The sequence below is a fragment of the Eulemur rufifrons genome, chromosome 2 (genome assembly GCF_041146395.1).
Source record: "Eulemur rufifrons isolate Redbay chromosome 2, OSU_ERuf_1, whole genome shotgun sequence".
Taxonomy (NCBI): Eukaryota; Metazoa; Chordata; class Mammalia; order Primates; family Lemuridae; genus Eulemur; species Eulemur rufifrons.
Genome location: NC_090984.1, coordinates 83,815,433 through 83,840,568, shown reverse-complemented (window position 1 = coordinate 83,840,568; position 25,136 = coordinate 83,815,433). Strand labels below are relative to the sequence as shown.

General features: G+C 42.0%; 1 protein-coding gene across 3 annotated transcripts in view; it reads left to right on the top strand.

Annotated features, from left to right (window-relative positions):
- The first annotated feature begins 22,831 nt into the window (after nucleotides 1-22,831).
- DDHD1 (DDHD domain containing 1) overlaps nucleotides 22,832-25,136 on the top strand; it is an 81,501-nt gene continuing 79,196 nt past the window's right edge. For all 3 annotated transcript variants that reach the window (XM_069464928.1, XM_069464927.1, XM_069464929.1), the window contains exon 1: nucleotides 22,832-23,672. In XM_069464928.1, coding sequence (XP_069321029.1) covers nucleotides 22,832-23,672 — 841 coding nt within the window. The remainder of the gene's footprint in view (nucleotides 23,673-25,136) is intronic.

Below are 25,136 nucleotides of genomic sequence, written 5' to 3'. Positions count from 1 at the left end.
GAAAAGTGGACCCCTGTGCAAGCTGAACCAGTGAGACTTTGGCATCAGGATCAAAAATATATTCAGCCATAAAAAAATAAAAATACAACCCCCAGAATGGAAGAAAATATTTGCAAATCATATATCTGATAAGGTACTTGTATCCAAAATATGTAAAGAACTCTTACACTTGACAAAAAATAGACAAATGTCTCAATTGTTAAAATGGGGAAAAGGATTTGAATAAATATTTCTCCAAAGAAGACATACAAGTGGCCAGGAAGCACATGAAAAGATGCTCAACATCATTAGTCATTAGGGCAATGCAAATCAAAACCACAGTGAGTCTCAAGTCACGAAAAGGCCTAATAAAATTAAAAAAATAAATAAATAAAAAGATAAAACCACAGTGAGGCACCATTTCACACCTGCCTGGATGGCTATAATCTAAAAGACAATAACAAGTGTTGGCAAGGATGCATAGAAATTAGAACTCTCCTACATTACCGGTGGGATTCAAAAAAATGATACAGCCACTTAGAAAAACAGTTTGGCAGCTCCTCAAAATAGAGTTATCATATGAACCAGGAATTCCACATCTAGGTATGTACCCAAGAGAAATGAAAATGTCCACACAAAAACTTGTGCAGAAATGGTCATAGCAACATTATTTATGATAACAAGAAGTGTAAACAACTCAAATGTCCAACAACTGATGAATGGATAAACAAAATTTGCTACACTCATGCAGTAAGATACCATTCAGCCAAAAAAAGGAATGAAGTACTGATATATGCCACATGGATGAACCTTGAAAACATTATGCTAAGTGAAAGGACCAAGACACAAAAGGCCACACATTGTATGATTCTATTTATGGGAAATGTCCAGAATAGACAAGTGGTGATGCTGCGAATACACCAGGTGACACACTGTGGATATGCAACCCTATGATTTATTATTTTCATTGACTTTAACTTCAAAGATTCTTTTAATTATCTGCTGGTTCCTGGGGCTGCCTCAGTCTTGCTTGCCTTTTATAGTAGCTGTAGCAGCTGTTCACACTTATTCATGTTTGTATATGTAGCATCTAATACAGTGCCTGGATTTGAGATCAGTAAGGATTCAATAAATATTTGTTAAATAGAATTGCAGAGGTTGCTATGTCTAAAAAATACTGATTCTTTGCTCCCATACCTAGAGATTCTGATTTAATTGGTCTGGAGTGTGGCCTTGTATCAAAGTGTTTAAAAGTTTTTCAGGGGACAACTATTGAATAGTCTTCACATGGCCCATCCCTTATTAAGAGGAAGATTAGTAGTTCCTAAAAATCCACAAGGTATTAAAGAGAGATTAGCAACTTAAGAGAAAATTTCTCTCTAATGTAGTCAGAATTCGGAGCTCAGAAAACAGGGGAGACTACAGAGAGAAATGGGCATGATTGCCATTCCTTTTATTAAACCATTCAATGGCATTGCATGGCTCCTATGATAAGGTCCAAAATTCTTAGCTTGGCCTACAAAGCCTCTATCATGACCCCAGCCTGGCTTTCCAGTCTCACCTGGTGCCACCTCCTCCCTCACCTTCTTTGTAGCCTGCCTGCTGGGCTTTCTTTCAGTTGCATGGACTGCCATGCCCCTTCCCACCTTGGACCCTCGCAGGTGTTGTACCCTCTTCCTGGAATGCTGCCCACTCCTCACCTTACTCTCATCCCACCCAACCCTTTGCCTTGCCAACCCCTATGCACTGTGAAAGTCCACGATTGAATGTCACTATGTCAGGGAAGAATGTTTTCCTTGACCCCTCAGAATAGAGATTATGTATTGGCTCTGCACGCATCTGTCACTCATTACAGCTATCATCAATTACTGATTTGGTTAATTGTTTAACGTCTGTCTTGTCCATACAGGGCTGGGATTGGATTTATCTTGTTGACCCCTCAATGAGGCTCTGCTACTGAATCATTCTGTAATGTTGAGCATGTTATTTAACCTCGCCAAGCTTCAAGTTTCTAATTAGTAAAATGGTGACACAGTAGTACCTATCTCATAGGATTGCTATTGGAATTACGTGAGTTCATTCATGCAGAAGGCTTGTGGTCCGGTGCCCATCACATAGTAATTGTTAAGAAAAATGTAAAGGATGATTATTCTGAAGAGGTGTAGCTTAGACATGGTTCCAGATGACCTCCTAAGGTCCCTTCCAAGGTCCATCTCACAACTGCAGGGTGCCACAGTTTTGGAGTTTAGAGATTAAATAAATAACAGCTCCTTTCTCCCTTTCCAAAATTTGCAACCAAATCAGAAATAAAATGCAGGAGACAGAAAAATAAATACCAACATGTTAACTTTATTACAGATAAAACTGATTGGATAATGTGACTTTAGACATGAAGTGAAAGGGGCTTACTAACATCTCTCCCCAAATTGCATTTGCCTCTCTTATGGCCACACCTGCCTCAGAAGGCAAGCCACAGGGAAGAGCAGAAGATGTAGGCGTCCTGGGGACAGACTGACTCTGAAAGATAAACCCAAAGGGCACTGAGCCAAGCCATTTCCCCAGTGAGGTGAGTTATCCCATCTCCCGGGAAGACGGGAAGACGGGAGAGTGAGGGGGCCGAAGATAAAATGAGTCCTGGCATGCTTTTCTCTTCTAGGGAAAGAAGTATATGGCCAAGTTAAGAATGGGAAAGAAGTACTCTTTCCCTCACAGTGTGGTTTCAGTGCCAGTAGAGTGGTGTTTTCTGCAAGATAATTACAAACTTTGAAAAAATCAATTCACAGTGCACTATGGGTGGTATGTCTGATAATAGGATGCCAGAAGCAGCCTGATGAGTGACTTCTTTTGTCTTTTAAACCAGGTGGTTTATCTCAATGTCTATATGTATAACAATATTTGAAGATAACATCAAGAGTCTAAATTTGAGGTCCAGGCCTGCCTACTCTGGCCTCCCAGGGTCACTGCCTACATCTTGCCTCTTCTTCAGGAGGGACCCTGGTTTTTGGACTGGTGCAGGTCTGTGACCACTTTTTCACTGGGTGATGGGTCAAAATGAAAAAAATAAGTTATGTAACTGCTGCGATCTGAATGTTTGTTTCCCCCACCAAATTCGTAAGTTAAAATTCTAACCCCCAAGGTGACAGTATTAGGGGGTGATTAAATCAGGGGGCCAGAACCCTCAAGAATGGGATTAGTGACTTATAAAAGAAGCCTGGGAGGCCCCTCGCCCCTTTCACCATGTGAGGACACGGCGAGAAGACAATACTCCATGAGCCAAGAAATGGGTCCTCACCAGACCCAGAATCCGCTGGCAACTTGACCTTGGCCTTCACAGCCTCTGGACCTGTGAGAAATAAATTTCTATTGTTTATATGCCACCCAGTCTGTGGTAGTTTGTTATAGCAGTCTGAACATCCTAAAACAGTAACCATTTTATTTAGTGAAGCTAAATGTATTATATGTAAGGCTTTATTACGGTTTATCACATAGTTTCTAAAACCACGGACTGTGGATAAATAAATGTAAACTCTGCCATTACTGTATTACTTTGAACTTCACCTCTTTGTACCTCAATGTCCTCATCTGTAAAATGGGAAGAATAACAGTATCCATCTCACAATGTTGTATGAGTAAAATAGCACATTCAAATAACTTAGAACAGCACCCTGCGTATATTAAGTGTTCAGTAAATGTTAGCTACTATTATTAAATTGAAAGAACTTTTTTTTTTTTTTTAGATAGAGATAGGGTCTTGCTCTAGCTCAGGCTGGTCTCCAACTCCTGGCCTTAAGTGATCCTCCCACCTCAGCCTCCCAGGATTACAGGCCTGAGCCACTTCACCTGGCCTGAAAAATCATTCTTTATTCTGGAATTATATTCACTCTATCATTTTGGTGTTCAACTGTCTTTCTTCATGAAATGACTTCAATAGTTTCTAGTAAATCCCTTTATTGATTTTCTTATTTGAAAAATTAAATGCTGGCAACCTTCTAAAGGTCCCTCCAATTTTTGTTTTTAAATTTAATTGATTTATGATTTATCTAGAAATCACTTGTAAAAGGAAAAAACAATTTTTCTCTTTCTATTCACATACAGAAGACTTCTGTGACCGGATGTGTGGTGGCTCTTCCACACACACCAAGCAATTTTCAAGAATTCTCCAGCTAGGTGTCTGAAACTGTCTACCTGGAGATAGCACCGGATCCCATAGGTTAAGGGCTCAATCCCACACAACTGCCTTCCACTGCAGACGCCGATTGCAAGCAGTACGTTGACAACTGTACTTCTGACCGACTGGCCACAAATAGGGCTCCCACTATTCCCTCCTCAGGTTTGATTAATTTGCTAGAGTAGCTCACAGAATTCAGGGAAACATTTTACTTATGTTTGCCATTTTATTAACAAAGGATACTACAAAGGATACAGATGAACACCAAGTGAAGAAATGCATAGAGCAAGGTATTGGGGGTGGGGGTGGAGCTTGCATATCCTCTCTGGGGCATCTCCCTCCAGGAACCCCTTACTTGTTCAGCTATCTGGAAGCTCAACTCTTGTTCAAGACTTCTTACTGAGTTTAACGTCCAGCCCCCATCCCCTTTCCTGGAGGTCCGGGCTGAAGGGCTGAAAGTGCCAACCCTCTAATCCTCCTTGAGGCAATTTAGGGACCCCACCCTACCTCATTAGCATAAACTCAGGTGTGATCAAAGGGGCTCATTATGAATAACAAAAGACATTCCTGTCACTCCAGAAATTCCAAGTGTGACAGGAACTGGGGACAAAGGTCAAATATACTGTATGTATTTTTTTTTTATTTCACCTTATTATGGGGGTACAAAAGTTCAGGTTATATATATTGCCCATGCCCCCCTTATTGTATGTATTAATATTTCACATTATCCCATACCACTGAACTATATGGTAGAGTGCCTCCCGATTTCCTTTTCTGAAGACCTGAAAGGTAAGGAGATAGACATATATATTCTGTACTTAACTTTTAGAATGCTATCAACTTTCTTGCACTTTGATCCATATAATTTGCCTTTGTTGCAAATTAATAACCTACCAAGCTTCTGTTCAGGGATTTGCACAGGAGTCTGGAGGAATCTGTGAAATTGTCCATGGGTTAAACAGACTTTGCTCACAGGCAATTATTCCACCTGTTTTCCTTGATTTGGCATCATGCAGTGGTGAATTTATGATCAATACTACTGAATGATGATAATGTCTGTAGACAGTGATTCTAATTCTCTCTGTCCCTTGACTTGAGGCAGCTGAGGCACTGAATGAGCAGACTGTTCGTAAGAGACTGACTGAAAGAAGAATCAGAGTGAAAACGGAACTGCTTCCTATTTCCCACCTGATCTTACGAAATTGCTGTCACTCTGAGGGTCACTCGTGGGAGGCAAACTCATATTTTGGAAAAAGTTGGGGATTAAATAAGGAAATGAGAGCCCATGTGGTAAGGAAGGGAGAACCCATGTCAGCAGTAACAGTTTTTCTGCGCCTTCCATCGAGATGAATTTGAGAAGCTCGGAGCATTTTCCCAGGACCCCTTCTCGCCAACACTGCAGCATTACAGACAAAAACTGTGATTCATTATGACCATGACCACACTGAAGTGGTAATATTTTATCACACAAGCATACAGCCTTTACTTCAAGCTGATGTGTAGAGAGATCTTTTACTATTATCCTATCTGGGCTCCTCTAGCCTGTTCTTCCAAGCTGGCTCTGAGCGCCTGGCACAGTTCTTTGAATGGGCAGAGGAGTGACGCCAAAGCTGCGGTCCTTTGTTGTCTGAACTCTCCATTCGCCTTCCCTGGCAGCTCTGCTAGGAGAGGAACAGAGAGATTAGGGGGATGCCTGGGTGCTGGAAATGTGACAAGTGACAGTTTCCATCAGCATTTATCTCTACTTGGCAAAATGAAGGGAAGTTTGGAAATAGGCCTCTGTGGAACACGTTGGCAATCACAAACCATCCTGAACTGCGCTTTCAAATCCAGGCGTTTATGTATGTTATCTGTTGCAACCAGATAATGAGCCTGCCAACTGTGAGAGTCACTAGAATTTGACCTTCTTTCACTGAAGAGCAATCATTTATTGAGCAAGAGATTTATATGCATTGCCTTTAATCATTAGAATAACCTCTAAGATAATCTCTATTTTACATTTGAAGAAAATTGAAACTGAGAAAGATTTTGTCATTTGTACACACAGCGGGTAAGTGCAGGAGCCAGGATTTGTACACACAGCAGGTAAGTGCAGGAGCCAGGATTCCAACTCAGGGCTGTCTGGCTCCAAAGCCCAGGCTCTGGCCGTTGTGCCAATCGGTGCCTTGCTGTGCACAAGGTAAGACTATTCTCTGCAAGCCTGGGCTGTGTTTGTCAAACTGTCTTTCCAATTAACCTTCGTTCTGATGTGTTTCTCAGAAAAGACCACTCCATCAGGGATTCTTGAGTGTTTGGCTAGTTTGCTTGTTCCTATCATTTTTTTTTCCCCCAAAATCCAAATCTAAGCGTGCATTTGTTTCAGTGGATCTATTTCTCCCAGATCTGAAGGTGACTCATGTTAACCCTTCCTTCACCTCAGAAAAGTCTCCCAAGCAAGCTTTGTTAACCATCAGCCAATAATCCCTTTTGGCTACTAATGCTTAAGATTCTGATGATATGTTCTGCTGGCTTGTCACCTAGAAAAATAGAAGCATAGGAAATTGTTATTTATTATATTTCAATTAACTAGCCATCAATGGTGGTAGGACTACTAACAAGCTAATTGAAAAGAAACTTTTGTAGATTTACATTTGTATCCAAAACATAGTATCTTTTTCAACAAATGAAGACAAGTAGGGAAACTTAGAACATAGTTCAAATGTCTTTGTTTGGGTTCTACGCCCACTCCTGACCACCATTACCCTAATTAGCCCTAAACCAGGGACCTCATGTCTGGGTGATAACATACCAAGGGGAAGTCCTAAGGCTTGGTACATGCATCCAGTATCCAGCCAATGGTGAAGACCTACAATTAGGAAGGCAGGAGAATGGTGCCAAAGTCCAGAATCATAGCCTGCCAATCAGCTGAAAGCTGGCTAAGCAGCTACAGATGCAATGAGATGGCTGAGTAAGGAGACATTAAACCAGTCAGGAAAGTCAGGCAGGGCAATGGGAGCCTGAAAATATTCCGGGTAATTCCTTATGCACTTAGCCTGGCCCACTTTGCTGGGTTAAAGGTGAAATGAAAGGATACAACCACGTTGGAAGATCTTAGAGTTAACACTGTTTACAACTTTTGCACTGAGAATACAGGTGATAAGAAGTTACATCGGAAAGGTGTTATTTTAGGACACACTTGGGTTCTTTTTGTTTGTTTGTTTGTTTGTTTTGTTTTTGAGACAGGGTCTTGCTCTGTCACCCAGGCTGGAGTGCAGTGGCATCATCCTACATTGGGGTAGGAAAAACAATCATAAAAGGTCATAGCTAGAAATGACCTTAGTTCAATTTCCTCGTATTACAAATGAGAAAAGTCAGACTCTGTGAGAGTGGAAGTGTTGCCAGAGGTCACATGTCTAATTAGTGGCAGAGCTGAGTTTAGAATCTAGGTTTCCAAATTTCCTGTCCCATACTTACTCCATTCCTTCATTCCCACATGCTGCTATTATCTACACATCTTGAAACACACAAGCTTTCCCTGATCTCTGAATGTTTTTTCCTTCCATTTCTGTGAAGGTTGCTGCTAAGGATAGCTGGAAGCATCAAGGCCCAAAGCACCTACCCACAATGAGAAAGAGAAAGTTACTCTAACCCAAATATTGTTTCCCGGTACCTAGAGCTCTGCCTGGAAGGGCTCTGAAAAATACCTCCATGCAATAGTAATAAGTAAGAAAAAACAATTAATTAACTCTATAGTCACTTGAGTACACTGATGGCCGGGATGACAGCATGCCTTAGTTGGGGAAAGGATAAACCATCATTGCATCACTATGTCCTCAGTGAGTTCTGGGGAACATCGTTAAAACATAGGAAGTAAACAGAAGGAAATCTGGGCAGGAAAAAAGGTTTTTTGTTCAATGTTATTGCAAATTAAACAGAATTGCTATTTAGTTATTTCTTTGAAAGAAGAAAACAATATTTATGTTCACTTAGTGAAAGGCTTCTTCTAAGAAGGTTGCAATATTCTTAAAAATATGTATCAGAAAACCCTTTGTCCTTGGAGTAAGGCCAAACTTAAGGAAGTCTCATTCTGGTAGGCTATCTTTTCAATAAAGCAGGACCATTAAAAATGGATGGCATAGTCATTTTACGGAGGCTGATAAAATTGTTCTTCATATTTCACAGGCAATGAGAAAAAAAGAGCACTTTTTGAAAATGGAAGTCCTCTAATTCTTGAGCCTGATGCTTCCTCATATTTGTACAAAGACAAAATTTCTTTAAAAGGACACCTCTATTCAATTTGAAAATGAGTTAATGCCTGTTCTTGTGTGATACCATTTTACATAGAGTCTCATGGCACAATAGCATTGCTTATCAGGCAGCAAGTTCTAGAGAGAGACAGTATAATAGATGGAAGAAATCAGTGCATAATTCAGTCCTTTCCAAAGCTAGATCTCTAACAGGATACCTACACAGACCATTTCTGGAAATGTTCCCTTATCTTTACAATTAAGGTAGACAATGTCATCCTCTTTAATTCATCCTATAACCCATTGACTAATTAATCTTCATTTTCTTTAAAAAAAAAAAAAAAAAGAGGGAGTGAGGCTGACCGAGATGATGTCACTCTCCTGCTAAAATATCTTTCAATGTCTTCATGTTACGCACAGAATAAATTCTAGTCTACTGAGCATGTCATTTGGGGGCCTCTGTGATCACAAACAAACTTCACTTGGCACAAAGTGGCATGCAATTATTGTTTTACTCTACATTTTTTTTTTTTTTTGCTAATGTGCCAGATGAAATTTTTATCCTATTCTTTTAACAATTTTTCAAGTTTTCATTTCCTCTTTTGCTAATTTATGTTTATAACTTCTGCCTGGTTTTCTGATGGGAGCTTATTACTTTTTCCAGTCTGTGAATAGGAACTCTTTATTTATTAAGGTTTGTAATCTTGTGTCAGTTATATTTATGAAAATGTTGTCAGAGTTCATTGATGATATTAACTTATGGGTGATTTCAGAAAGACAAAAAAGTTTACAGTTTCACTGATAGGCCAGAGTTTGTCTTTTGTACAATTTCTGTCTAGAATCTCTTTTTGAAGGCTCTCTCTCTCATCCTCTGTCCTTCTGATTTTCTACCAGATTTGTATGAAACTACCCAGAGTTTTCCAATTCCAGGTATTTCATACATTGACATTCATTGGCCTTAAGAGTTGTGCCTTTACCAATCTGATACATTATTGGAAGTTTATTGGGTTAATGGCAAAAGAGCTACCTTTTTCCTTCTGGGGAGCAGTTTCCCTTGTGCTCAAGATGACTTAGCTGGGCCTGGGACTTACGATTTCTGAAACTTGGGTGAGTAGAAGTGAGGAAGGTGTCATTTATGAGTTGCAGGTTCTTTTGTACCCAGAAGTGGAGACTTCTTTTTTCACCTTTGGAGGAGACTATTCCTTTGTTCTGGGGGAAAACTATTAAGGTGCCTGACCTTGTTAGGGCATTAACGTGACCATAGATGTTACATATTCCAATCAATCATGTACTGCTCTGTGCTTGTTGACCTTGATCTTTACCTCTGAGGTGTTCTGTGGTTTTACTTTTGGAAGGGAAAAAGGACAGGGAGAAGAGGAAGGAAAGCAGAGAGCTGCTCCTGGAGATTGGAAATTGAACTGAAAGGCTAAAGAGGAATCTTTGTGACTGTAGGCAGAGCAGTGACGCTCTAAGTTTCAGTTGATAGATGTGGCTCAGGGTTGGGAAGAGGAATGGTCTTCCCTCCTCGATGCTCAGCTTAGCACTACTTTGGCACCTGGATGGTAGAAACTTTGCAGGAATCAGAAGACAGCACCCATGGCAAGGCCACCTCCAATATCTGGAGGGAACCACACCATTAGCAAGGCAACAAAGAGTTTCCTTCAATACTTGGAGGCCAGGAAGGTCATATGGGTAGAAACAGTGTTGCTAGACCAGAAGAAAAGGAGCATTGTGGGTTTGGATGATTATTGTAGTAGACAGACCAGATTGTGAGCAGATGTAAGCCACCCTTTTGGGGATTACAGGGCATATTTGAGAAATATTTGACTAGCAATCAAGCCTGTGAGGGCTCAAGTTATAACTGGAGCATTATAAAGTTAATATGACCTCATTTATATTTAGTGAAAAGCCTGACCATACCAGTTGCACACATTGCAACAATACACATATGAAGACAATTCCTATCTTTGTTATGGGTATACGTCAAACCAGGTAGGAAGGAAGTACGCTATGGAGGAAATATTTTAAAGCAGGTTGAGCTTTGTGATATCCTTTCCATCAAAATGAGAACAATGACAGAGGACAAGTAAGCCCTTGGTGGGACCATATGAGAATGATGATAAAATAAGTACAGGCCATGGAGTGAAACAAACACCTAAATGTGCCCCGGTTCAGCAATATGAGTGGCAACTGTGTGCAAGGCCCTGTGCTGCATGCTGCAGAAGCTATCGAAGCGCTTACAGTGGAATTGATTTAAGGAAGGTCACATCTCTGATTATGAAAAGGGACTTCTTTAAATATGTTATGATATGATCCTCTCAAGGAAGCTCATGTAAAATAACTTACAATTTTTTTTCAAAATACATTATGCATCTGTAGTATCTAGATGACAGTTTTTTTTTAAGGAAAACATTCTCTTACTTTATTTTCACCTCAGCAAATGTTCTCATTTGGCACCTGACTGGCATTAAACCAAAGCCTCAGGCCAACAAAGCTGGACCACTCACAAGCTTCCCATTTGTAGTTCTCAATGCCTGTGAGTTTCAGAGCACCTGTTCCTCTCTTCTGTCCCTTAGGAAGGCCTAAATATGTCTCAGGTGTGCTAATAGTGTCAGCCATAAGGTGGTGAAACTGCAATCTTTGCTGGGATAGAAAGCCAAGCAGCACCTGGCGAGTAGGGTTCTTTTCTCAGGTGGCAGATGATAGGGCCCTAATTGTGCTCTTATTCAACATTCTTCTGTCCCTGCCTAGGCTGGAGTGAAGAAAGGGCCATTCTCTCCCATGGCCAGGGGAGGAGATATAAGCTCATTGACACTTGTATCTCTAACAAAGACATCTAAATGAAGTCTGGTGTGGATCAATGAGCAGCGAGCTCTTAGATCAGCCCTGCTGGCTGGAGGAAATCATTGGGTCCTGTAGAAAGTCCTTTGCAGCCTTTGTACAGGAGCATTTTCCAGGTATCCATGGAAAATACTCAGAGCCCATCAGGATATTTTACTTACATTCAGTTTCCAACTCTCAGAGAGTTCAGGACTATTTGGCCTGGGGCCCTTCTTAGGATCTCAATTCAGGATGACCTACTCAAAGCATGAAATAACAGGAAATATATTTTAAGGATTAAGGCTGCTCTTTTTAGCCCTGCTGAGGAAACAGTTTCAGATACTTTGGTACAGAGAAAACTGGGGACTCCACTGAGCAAAAGCAGGCGTTGCCTTCAGACCAAGACCTCTCCTCTGGTGTAGCACTAGCAGGGCCTGGGCTTGAAGGCCAGCACTCTAGCTATCCAGCGCTCCCTCTCAGGTCGGAGCCTCCAAGTCTGCTCCACCAGCTTCTGGCACAACAGTATCTCCAAGATGAATTTGAGGCTAAGGACCCTGAGGACCCAGAAGAGGCGCAGCACCACCAGCTGCTTCTATCTGTCCTGTTTAAGAGTCACATGGACAGGATGGCGATGAAGTAGGTGCTGAGCCAGCAAGCGATGAGAAAGGGCACGAACATGTTCCACCAGGAGAGGCCCTGGGCCAGGCTGTCCACACGCAGGGCCATCAGATCCATGAAGATCTCTAAGGTGACGAAGCCCAGCCGCTGCACCAACTCCCCAGGGTGAGAAGAACATCACCCCGGTTGAGCGCAGGCTGACCTGGCTGAGCATGTCGCCCATGGGGCTGCACCTCCTCTCCCTGTTGGCCTCTCCCAGAGCCTGCAGTCACTGCTGCAAACCAGAGGCAACTGGCGGCCCAGCCTGCCAGGGCCTGGGTCCCAGTGCACCGGTGATCCTCCACCCCAGCCCAAGACCCAGCACTGACAGCCCAAGGACGCTCCTTGTTTGGATGCTACGCCCTTGGGTGAGTCCCTGATTTTTTTGTTTTGTTTTGTTTTAGATGGGGTTTCCACTACGTTGCCCAGGCTAGTGTGGAACTCCTCGGCTCAAGCAATTCTCTCACCTCAGCGACCCAAGTAGCTGGGACTAAGGCACACCACCAAGCCAGGCTCTAAATGATTATTGCTTTATGTTGTTTGGCTTTTTTAGTAATCTACATTTGCTCCCTCCCTCCTCATTCTCTATTTTCCAGTTTTTCAAACTCCTTCATGCCTGTGGGTGAGTAGGTACACAATTCTTTCTGCCTGAAACATTCTTCTGCTCTCCACCCCCACCCCCTTTTCAGTTACCTTCTATCCATCTTTCAGATCCTGGCTTAGGAATCTGCTATTGTTTGAATATGTCCCCCAGATTTCATGTGTTGGAAACAATTCCCAAGTTCATATGTTGATTGGAGGTGGGGCCTTTGGGAGATAATTAAGATTAGAGAAGGTCATCAGGGTGGGGCCCCATGATAGGACTGGTAGCTCTATAAGAAGAGTTACAGAGACCTGAGCTGACATGCATGCTCCTACCCTTTTGCCATGTGATGCCTTCCACTATGTTATGATGCAACAAAAAGACCCTCACCAGATGCCAGCACCATGTTCTTGAACTTCCTGGCCTCCAGAACCATGAACTAAATAAATTTTTCTTTATAAATGACCCAGTCTGTGGTATTCAGTTATAGCAAAAGAAAACAGATGAAGACACAGTCTCTTTTTCTGGAAAGGCTTCTGTAACTGAAAGTCCCCATTCCCACCCACCAACAGATGAGCTGGACATCCACCTAACTGCTATACCAGCACCCTTCAAGGCCCTTTCTCTTGGCTCCTTTAACACTTTACAACTGCATATTTAATTGTCTACCTTTCCTACTAGACTGTAAGTTCTGTTAGGGTCAGTCTATTACTGTCCCTAATAGAGTACAGTCAGCCCTCTCTATCCATGAGTTCTGCATCTGCAGAGTTAACCAACTGCAGATCAAAAATATAGTTAGATCTATGATGGTCTGTACTGAACATGTATACTTTTTTTCTTGTCATTATTGCATAAAAATATAACAACTGTTTATATAGCTTTTTATATTGTATTAGGTTTTACAAGTAATCTAGAGATGATTTAAAGTATACAGGAGGATATGCATAGGTTATATGCAAACACTGTGCCATATTATGTAAGGGACTTGTATATCCGCATTCATGGATTTTGGTATCTGCAAAGGATCCTGGAACCTATGCCCCATGGGTACTGAGAGACTACTGTACTTAGCTCATACATAGTAGGTATTCAATACATATTTGTTCATTTGAGTTGATCTTTTTCCAGTTACCCCTAATAATTCATGACTCTTGAGAGAGAGGTCATTTCAGTTGTCCCTCATTTGACAAGTAGGAAAATATTGCCTGACCATTACTTATAAGAGCTGAAAGATTCTACTGGGAATAAAATTGTATTTGTGTCTTTTTCCTCCCAAAGAATTATGTAATGAATTCTATGCTTTCACCTCTGATTTAGACTACTAAGTCATCAAATCAGAAAACTCCAAGAAAGTTTCATCTTCCTTACAACTCATTTAGCTCTAATGGGATTCTCATAGTTTTCACAATCTTTGAAGGAGATCAGAAATTCGTAGGCACCGAAGAATCTCATGGGTTCCCAGACTCCTCTAAACAAGATTTCAAAGTACATTGAAGAGTGTGTTAGATTGTAGTCTTTAAAACCCTACGGGTGGTGCCATGGTTATTAAGAAGGCCTGCAGTATTGAGTAGGGAAGAGCAGGGTTGCAACAAGGACTGCGCGTGACCTAAAATGCAGGTGTGTGGACTCTCCAAGAAGTAGCGTTAAGATGGGGTCAAAAAGTGTTTATGAACAGCTCTGGAGAAGAGAATATTGATAATTACAGGCCCTTTGAGGACTAAGAGTGTGAGTCCCTTTCCCAGACTTCTGTGTGTATTAGCCAAGAGTTCTGAGAGAACAAGATTAAGTAACTAAGGAATCATAGGGCTAGAAAGAAATGCAAATAAATAAGATACTTTAGATGCTGAATCCCATTGATTCTAGTTTGTAAGACTTATAGATAAAAAGAAAGAAAGAGGCCGGGGGCGGTGGCTCACGCCTGTAATCCTAGCACTCTGGGAGGCCGAGGCGGGTGGATCGCTCAAGGTCAGGAGTTCGAGACCAGCCTGAGCAAGAGCGAGACCCCGTCTCTACTATAAATAGAAAGAAATTATCTGGCCAACTAAAATATATATAGAAAAAATTAGCCGGGCATGGTGGCGCATGCCTGTAGTCCCAGCTACCTGGGAGGCTGAGGCAGTAGGATCACTTAAGCTCAGGAGTTTGAGGTTGCTGTGAGCTAGGCTGACGCCACGGCACTCACTCTAGCCTGGGCAACAGAGCGAGACTCTGTCTCAAAAAAAAAAAAAAAAAGAAAGAAAGAAAGAAAAAGAGAGAGACAGAGAAAAACCTTTTAAAATATAGGAAAGTCTTTTCTTGCATAACGTGTTTGCTGCCAGCTGTGACAAGCGACAATCGTGGGTGGTACCACAAGGGCTTTCATACACATTATCTCATTTCAAGTTAAATAATCTTCACCACAACAAAGTGAGGCAAGTATGGTTATTATTCCCATGAAACTGCTGGCGAATCTGAGGCTCAAAGCTCACACAGCCGGTCTTTGACAGGACTGAGAACTGAACCTAGCTCTGTGTGCAATCTACATGAGATTTCTATGGCACCTGTACGTAATGATTTTATTCAAATATGCTAATTAGCTAAATAGATGTGGTCACACAAGGAGAAGGCTACTTGAAGAAGAGAATCCCCTAGAGCAGGTAGGTGTGGTCAATATTAAATAATATTTTCCATTTTATTTTACTATTTTTAAAGTTATTTTTAAATACATAAGTAATATACAAATGTATGCTCACCATATAAATTTCAGATACAGAACTTTAGGTCTACCTCCCCACTACCCAGAAGTAACTATGTAGGCAGTTTGGAACTTATCCTTTCAGACTTTTACCAACAATTTACATGTAGGTAAACATACTCAAATATATACAAATATGTTTATATATACACATGTATAGGGTCGGTTTGTGTTTTTAATGTAAAAATAAGAGCAAATCATAGATTATAATTCTGTAGCTTGCTGTTTTCACTTAATAATAAATATGTCTAAAAGATCTTTCTGTGCCAGTACATTCTTTTTAACAGCTCTTTGTACAGTGTTTCATAGTCATAGATGTACAATAGGTTATTTAACCATTCTATTTTCTTTTTTTGTCAAGATATTTTCTATGATAGGGTAGTTTTCTCTTTTTTTTTTCAAAACAGAGATAATACACTTTGGATTATATTGTCTATTACTTATATCTTTGTCAGTAAGGGTTTAGGAATGATAATCTCTCTTCCATTGCTCCCCCCAAAAAATGTTTTATAGAAAAACCTGGGACTTATTTGAGAAATTTCAGAAAAGAATATCTACAGCAAAGTATCACAATAACATATTTATCATTTAAAATTCTAAAGATGAAAATAAATAATTCCCTTTACTGAATAATGCTTTATTTCCTTGTTTACAAATAAAGAACAAATATTAATAACCAACTGTTTCATCTGATTGAGACTATGACTCACATAACTAATCTGCTGGAAAGCTCAGAACCTAATCATGGCCCATCTCTGCAATATATGGGACTTCTAATCTCAATTTCCCCTTTTCTCCAATTTTCTCACTTATATTTGTTGTTTTGAATGTCTTTTTAGAAATCACTTTAAATTCTATTTGAATAAGTGAGAAGATGAACAGATAATTTGATGAATGGGTGAATAAATGGAAAGGGTTGAATGAGTCAAAAGGTACCCTTTTCTTGAAATGTCTTATCAAATATTATTTTTTGTTTGGTGATAAATCACTGCCTTTACTGTAGTAAACCTATTACAAAAATTCCTTTATACCATATCCTTTTCTGTATTTGGAATATTGAACTATTATATATGTATTTATGATCTTTACATTCACTGTTTTCATTTAAATATACAAAAGTTCTACAAGTAAAAACTCACTCGGTGACTTTTTATATGTTCAACAAAGTAATTTAAACACCTATGCTTGCATATTCACATTCTCTGTAATGGGTTGAACAGCATCTCCCCAAAATTCATGTCCACCTAGAACTTCAGAATTTTATCTTATTTGGAATAGAGTCTTTGCAGATATAATTACTTAAGATGTGGTGCTACCTAGAGTGGGTCCTAAATCTAATGACTGGTGTTATAAGAAGAGGCGAGGACACAGAGACACAGGAGAAAAGGCCATGTGATGACAGAGGCAGAGATTGGACTAAAGCAGCTACAAGCCAAGGAACACAAACACTTGTAAGTGCTGGCAGCCACCAGAAGCTAGGAGAGAAGCATGGAACAGCTTTTCCCTCATTACTTTCAGGAAGACCCAATCCTGCTGAAACCTTGATTTCAGACTTCTAGCTTCCAGACCTGTGAGAGAATAAGTTTCTATTGTTTTACACCATGCGGTTTATGATAAATTTGTTATGGCAGCCCCAGGAAACTAATACACTGTTGCTCTATATCTTCCTTAAAATTATTTCAAGAGCACTTGAGGTTTACAATTTCTTTTTTTTTTATTTATTTTTTTTTTTTTTGAGACAGAGTCTCACTCTGTTGCCCAGGCTAGAGTGAGTGCCGTGGCGTCAGCCTAGCTCACAGCAACCTCAAACTCCTGAGCTCAAGGGATCCTCCTGTCTCAGCCTCCCGAGTAGCTGGGACTACAGGCATGCACCACCATGCCCGGCTAATTTTTTTCTATGTATATTTTTAGCTGTCCATATAATTTCTTTCTATTTTTAGTAGAGATGGGGTCTCGCTCTTGCTCAGGCTGGTCTCGAACTCCTGAGCTCAAACGATCCGCCCACCTCGGCCTCCCAGAGTGCTAGGATTACAGGCGTGAGCCACCTCGCCCGGCCCGAGGTTTACAATTTCTAACCTGAGAAGTATAGTACCATGAATGATCAAAGTTTATGATTTTTAACTTGAGTAGAGTAATATAAATAATCAAATGAAGGACTGTGAACTCTCAGTACAGAAAGAATGAGTTCCAAATGCAGGGCCATTGTTACTCATTTCTGATATTTAAACACAGATTGCTTAATCTTGAAGATTAAATTTCTGAAGAACTTTGTTTTTTCACCATCCCATTTGAATTTATTAATGATACTATCCTAACAGCTGTCAAGTGTGGTTCAAAAACCCCATGGGAAAACTATGGAAGAGATTTGTGGACTTGTGAGTCTAGAGTCATATTTTGTTCAAGCTGAAACCTTAAATTTGAAATGCTGACTTATGATGCAAGAATAAACACACTTTCTTAAGCAGCAGTTGCAAAAACAGAAATCGATTCTGCTGTTCAGTCATTTAAACACTCAGCAAATTACCCAGAGTTGCACAAGTGGAAATCCTTATTGGAATACAGCTTCTCTTTTCTTTCCTTTTTAACTTGTTATATGAAAATCAGAATAAAATACACATATACAAGATGCTACCTCTAAATCTCTCAGAACAATATTATGATTATCAATTGCTTTTATTGAAGGCTCATTTGAGTTATATATCATACACTTTATGAACAAATACATACTTTCAATTTACCTCTGGGGTGAGGTAGGAAAAAATCCTAGAGCACAGAAGTCATCAAATACATCTACAACGGATGTGTAATGTGGACCTCACGCAGCCTATGGCTAAGGCCTAACTCACTTTTCTATAATGAAAGGGCAGGAATATAGCCAAATCTTCTCTTTCTGATATAAACAAGCTGACGAGGATTTTGTGGCTGCCTCCATAGAGTATAGCATCAATATTGTATTGATTTGCATTTTCTTTCATTTGACTATGTACCTTCAACACCATTGACCTTTACTTCCAAAAGGAATACAAAAAAAAATTTATGGAGTTTTGATTAGTATGGTTTCGTAAATAGGCCTCTTATAAATCTTTAAGTCAATGTATTTGATAATTCTAAATTAAGTGTGATTTCAGGTAAAACTAAACCACCTTTAAAATAGCACCGGACAATAAATATTTGTTGAATGAATAAACGGAATGATGAATGACTTTATTCATCATGTATTCCTATATTATTTCTGCTCACCTAGCTTCCTTTGGATTGTAATTTGATGTCTCCATTGATCTGTCTTTAGGGAAAGAATGACGCCTGTGGTGGTGACACAGCTATACTGGCGTTACGATTATATTCCTCATAGGAATTTCGAAGTTTGTATTACAGTTTTATTTAAAGATACCACCAGGCTGTGAATGCTTCTCTGTAGAGCCTAGCATAGTGCCTGAAACTTAGCAGACACCTTAGATATATATGTCCAATGGCTGTCCCTGCTTCACTCTACGTTGTTGTCCCATTTAGTCCGTACACCAAAGAACACACTCTCATTTTTAAGAAAACGGGCCAAATAGTAATCCCAAAACTAATAAGGAAAATAAAATATAAAATGTAGTGGATGGCTTATCAAATGGGAGATGAAGCAGATGGGGGTATGGTTATCCTGCCCTCTTTTTTCATTCTAAATATATGTATTCCATTATACACTTGGATGAAGCTATTTCAAGTGCAGGTGTGGGGTGTTGGCTCAGAATAAATTACATGGCATAAAGCTATCCCTAATAATTTTTCACAGGTGAAAACAGGTTAAAATGAATAACAGGGACAAGCTTGAAGGACAAAGCAAAGGGAAAGATGGCATGAAATTCACCGGTGTAACTTCTGAGAGGCATGGAGGGGAAGATGTCCACTGTTACCAGGTAGCCCTTGCCATATGTCTAATGGGGAAGGGAGGGTGGTAGGACATGCAGACAAGTTGTTTCAGTCTTTTGTAGTTCAAATCAGCTGGCTTGGCCTCTTTTTTTCCTCATGCCAAGAACTCCCTCAGGCTTGGATCCACATGCACCTGGTTGTTGCAGCAATACCGCCCAGTAACACCGGAAATCTGAATCAACCATATTTATTTTTCTGACGTGAAAGAGGCTTGGTCTTGGGGGATTATTAAAATACAATAGAATGTTTTACACACAGCCACAGCAGTTCAGATACTGCTGTGTCCGTTGTACACGCTAATGATGTAGAGTGGTGGGGAGCCACCTGATACCTGTTCCAGCAGGTGGGGATTGGAATAATGGCCCTCAACCATTCCCCCTCTTGTCAGGATCATATGGCCTGAAAAGATGCTCTAGAAAACAAAAGGAGAGTAATAGCAGGAAGCATCAGATAAAGCAAGACTTTTCAAAGCAAAAAAGAACGTTAAAAAGAGCAACTTCATCAACTTGCCTTGATATGGCTAGGGAATAAAAAAAATGCAGTCATGTGAAATTAGATATTATGCTTTCAAATGTCTTTTATGGACTCGGCCTGGGACCCACTACATGAGTCTGCCCTTCTAGCCCCAGCTCACTTCTAAAGGATAAAAGCAATGTCAACTCCCAGAAATGCTGACTGATATCACCACTCACGAAGGTCTAGACCAAGATAATGAGGTCAGGAGAGAATCTAGGACTCCCTTCTCCTGATACCTGGATTATGCTGAGAATCAACGTTTCCTTCAATAAAATTCATGCTATCTAAAAGAGTGTGGGGCTGAGCGTGGTGACTCATGCCTGTAATCCTAGCACTCTGGGAGGCTAAGGTGGGAGGATCGCTCAAGGTCAGGAGTTCAAGACCAGCCTGAGCAAGAGTGAGACCCCCCCCATCTCTACTAAAAATAGAAAGAAATTAGCCAAATAACTAAAAATATATAGAAAAAATGAGCCAGGCATGGTAGTGCATGCATGTAGTCCCAGCTACTCGGGAGGCTGAGGCAGTAGGATTGCTTGAGTCCAGGAGTTTGAGGTTCCTGTGAGCTAGGCTGACGCCATGGCACTCAAGCATGGGCAACAGAGCGAGAGTCTGTCTCAAAAATAAATAACTAAATAAATAAATAAATAAAAATAGAAAGAAATTAGCTGGTTGTGGTGGCACGCACCTGTAGTCCCAGCTACTTGGGAGGCTGGGGCAGGAGGATCACTTGAGCCCAGCAGTTTGAGGCTGCAGGGAGTCATGATGACACCACTGTAGTACCTGGGCAACAGAGTGAGACTCTATCTGAAAAAATAAAATAAAACAAAATAAAAGAGTGTGGCCTTACCCAATGAACCACAAGAGGTAAATCCTCTCAACATAACCAAATAACCACAACAATTAAATTATAGAAACATTTAATAGAAGGCAGGGAGTATTTTTTAATAATATTCATTAATGGGACTTGTATTGTCTTTAAGAGTTAAAATTTGGTCAAAATAATCTAACTGGATAGCTATATGGTCAGGATATGTTCCATAAAAAAAACATAAAGGAATAAGGATATTTTAGATGTTATGATATTTCTTATTTTTAACTCCCTTTACAATATTTATCACACTGTACTATAAAGTATCTGTTTACTTGTCTGTGGGGGCTGGGCCTAAAAGAAAGGATGGATGGATGGATGGAAAGAACGTGAGCAGAGTGAATAAAGGGTCAGGCCAAAACGCCTGTCTGAAGCTGCTTGTTTGCTGAATGCAACGGTCAGCTGAAAACAGCTGACTTGTATGGAAGTTGTTAAAGAAATTACCAAAAGGCCCTAACCTTTTGCATGTGTCCTTGGAAATAAATGCGGGGAAGAACTTAACTGAGGACACCATTTTTTCCTTCAGACTTTGGTCTCTCCCGTTTCCTGGAAACATTATGTATTTCGAGTAATTATTCTTTACTTCGCTACCAAGCTCAGGAACGAAAAGCAGCCGCAACACTTGTCTGTATCCCCCCACTAGGCTGTGAGTTCCTTGAAGAAGCAACTGTCTCTCGCATTCTCTTTTTGTATTAGAAGTTAGCATAGATGTGCCTGGCACATAGGTGGCTATGAAAACACTGTAGAATGAATGCTTTCATAGGTAGTAAATAGATCAAAGCTCATACCCAATTTCATATTTTGGATATTGTCAATAGAAATATTGGAGGAGAAATCGGGAAGTAGGTACTCAGAAAGCATTACAGAAAAGAGGGTTCTGATCTTAGATGCTCTGAGTCAGGACTGCAAGTATTATACAATTGGACAGGTTGTTCACTGCACAAGATTATCCAGCTGAGGGTACAACACTGGAGCAGAAAATCCAGCCCATGCTCCACCTGCCAAGCCATGAAGCCCAAAACCACTCTGTATCTGCCTACAGGAAGCAATACCTTTTTTCAAATTTCTATAAAGGTGCTGTAAAAACTTGAGATGGTCCTAATTTAAATAATGATTTAGAGTAATCTCTGACAGGTTAGATCCCAGGAGCAAGAAAAATTGCCCTACCAATCTGATTCCACCACAAGGGGGTAAAAGAATGATTATTCTTAAATTGAGAACACGGAGGTTGGAGATTATTTTTCTCTAGATTCTCAACGTTGGGGGATGAACTTATAAAATAAAAACTTTTTTTTTTTTTAAACCACATAAGGGAGCCTCAGTATTCAATTCGATCACAGAAAGTAAGTTATAGAATCAGCGATGTATAAAAACTGGAAGAAACCTTAAAGGTCACAGAATTCCATTGCTAGCAGGAACTTTAGAGATCATCTGGTCCAATAATATTAATTTTACAGAAGAGGAAACCAAAAAGATCAGGGAGATCTGCCCCTGGTTATTAAAGCTAAATCCAGAACCTAGTTTGTTTTCTGGCTTTCCATCTAATAATCATCTTTCTACCACAGCTGAGTGGCTGGATTTGCCGTCATTATAATTGCCAAACACTGATTGGGCAGGAGAGGCTGACTTACAGACTTGGTTTCCACCAAGGGCCTTCCAATGAAGTTGAGAAAACAGGAACTGTAAGTATGGAAAGATAAGCAACAATATGAGATGGCTTATGAAGGGAGGTTTAGACTCGAGTTTCCGAGTGGGAGTAGTGACGCCAAGGTGAGTGTATTTTGGGTGGAGTGTCCTCATGTGGGCGACAATTCTGGAGGGACCAGAACCAGGTGGCAGAACGCAGGAGGGCCTAAGGCTCAAAAAAGCAATGTCAGGAGAACCCAACTTCCATGAGGCCCTCTCGACGTGTAGTTTAAGCTTCTGGGCTTATGACTTAAAATTGTAAGGATGAATGAAGTAAAGCCTCTTCACAGCCGGGTTCTGAAACCCAGAAGGGCCCGGGGCTGAGGCAGCCGTGCCGGAACACCAGAGGGACAGCGGAAAGGGGTTGAGGGGCCCAAGAGTGGAGGGCGACCTGAGTCGACCCATCTCTGGCTTCCGGGGTGGTGCGCACGGCCGGAGGGGCGGGGCCGGGACCAAGCGCCGCCTACGTCGGGCTGCGTGACAATGGGGCGGGCCGCGGGCCGCGGCTGCCGGCTTCTGGGGGTGGTGGAGCTGCAGCCGCCGCCGCCGCATCACCTGTCCGGATTTGAAAGATTAAAAACTCCGGGTGGAGAGAGCGGCGGCGTTCAATGTGTGGCAGAAGCGCTGGGGGTCACGGGTTGGCGCGCGGCTGGGCAGCTGGCGGGGTCTCTACACCATGAATTACCCGGGCCGCGGGTCCCCGCGCAGCCCGGAACATAACGGCCGAGGCGGCGGCGCTTGGGAGCTGGGCTCGGATGCAGGGCCGGCGTTCGGCGGCAGCGTCTGCTGTTTCGAGCACCTGCCCGGCGGGGACCCGGGCAACGGCGACGTGCCCCTGGCCCTGCTGCGCGGGGAGCCGGGGCTGCACTTGGCGCCGGGCGCCGAGGACCACAACCACCACCTGGCGCTGGACTCTTGCCTCAGTGACGAGAACTATGACTTCAGCTCGGCGGAGTCGGGCTCCTCGCTGCGCTACTACAGCGAGGGTGAGAGCGGCGGCGGCGGCAGCTCCTTGTCGCTACACCCGCCGCAGCAGCCGCCGCTGGTCGCGACGAACTCCGGGGGTGGCGGGGCGGCGGGTCGGGGGACAGCGGAGAGGAAGCGCACTCGGCCGGGCGGCCAGGCGGCCCGGCACCGCTACGAGGTAGTGACGGAGCTGGGCCCGGAGGAAGTGCGCTGGTTCTACAAGGAGGACAAGAAGACCTGGAAGCCCTTCATCGGCTACGATTCGCTCCGCATCGAGCTCGCTTTCCGGACCCTGCTGCAGGCCACGGGTGCCCGGCCCCAGGCCGAGGACCGGGACAGCGACCATGTGTGCGGCACGGCCTCTCCCACGGGTCCGGCCTCCAGTTTCGGGGAGGACGACGACGAGGACCGCGCCTGCGGCTTCTGCCCGCGCACGGCCGGGCACGAGCCCGAGATGGTGGAGCTGGTGACTATCGAGCCAGTGTGCGTGCGGGGCGGCCTCTACGAGGTGGATGTGACCCAAGGAGAGTGCTACCCAGTGTACTGGAACCGTGAGTAGCAGGCCTGGGTTTGGGCGGGACGAAACGCACCGGGGTGGGTTTGGGACCTAGCCTCCGCGGAGAGGGAGGCGCGTGAGGCCTGGGTTTTGGTGGGGCAGGGTGGAGATTGTGCAGGGAGCGCCGGCAGGTGAAGGGTGAAGGAGCAGATGGCAAAACCCGAGCTGCTTGGGGTCAGGAGGAGTGGATACCGCTGGGGTAGCGCCTCCTGGGTGAGCCGGCGCTGCTCCTATCCCCTGGAGCTGATCCAGGAACGGATCCCCAGCATGAAGGTTTAATTTCGTGATCCTACCAAGCCTTGTCCACCTGGGGATCTGATTCGGTCTCATTTACCGTGAACTGCCTATGATTTAAATAGCAGCACATCCCCTGGAGTGGTAAGGTTTGAGAGGATCTGCTCGAGAATCAACAGTTCAGTTATGGACCCAGGAAAAGAAAATTAATCCCTGGCGGGAAGAGAAAGGAGATAGGTTACTCCCACTGGGTGTGTTCCAGAGAGATGGAAAGCTCTGCATGAAGCAGTTCTGGCAAGTGGGTCTGCTCATACTCTATGGAATACTCGATTTTTTGTCTCTTAGGTCCTCATTTACATATTTTTGTTTTTGCCTCTTAACCTTGAAAAATTACCAGCCCTATTCCTCATCTTCCTCATCTTTAAATGAGGATAATTGTACTTACCTCATAGGGTTGTTGTGGAAAGTAAATGAGAAAATATACCTAAAGGGCTTGGAACTGTGTGTGCTTGGGCACTTAATGGTGATATGAGTGTTAATATTTATTAGACAACAATGCACAATTAGGTTTATAATTAAATTAGAATAAGCAGGAGGACAATCAGAAATATCTCCCATTACATGCGGCAAATATTACATATGTAATATATAGTAGACATTCAATAGTAACAGAAGCTATTGGCCACTGGTAATTTGTAATATCAGTTTAATTTTTATGGGCCCAATGCCCTAACTCAAATGTCTTTATTGATTGTCACTCCCCCTAGGTTCTCTATACATCTTATAGCACTCTGCCTTGTATTAATTACGGGTATGGATGACTTAGCTTCCTTTCTATTTGTTTAGAGGCCTATAGGCAGAGTCCATCACCTTTGTACTTTTAGGGCATAGTGCAGTAGACATGCAATAACTAGGTATTGAATTACATCAGTGATTCTGATAATGTTAAAACATTCATATGTTAAGGATGAATTATTAAGGTAACAATTCCAGTATGGGTCAAATCACCAAATAAAATAAGCATAGCAGGTAATTTAATTTCTTACTGCACTTTAAGATGACACTAAAGGCATCTGTTACCATTTTTATAAGGTCAGATTCAGGTGGGATCTGTTAAATCACTCTTTTTGATTATAAACTCACAAAGGACAGGGTAATGTTTGTATTCATTTAGTTCTTTCATATTTACTCAGTAGTTGTATGTTCATGATACAGTGCTCTTGTG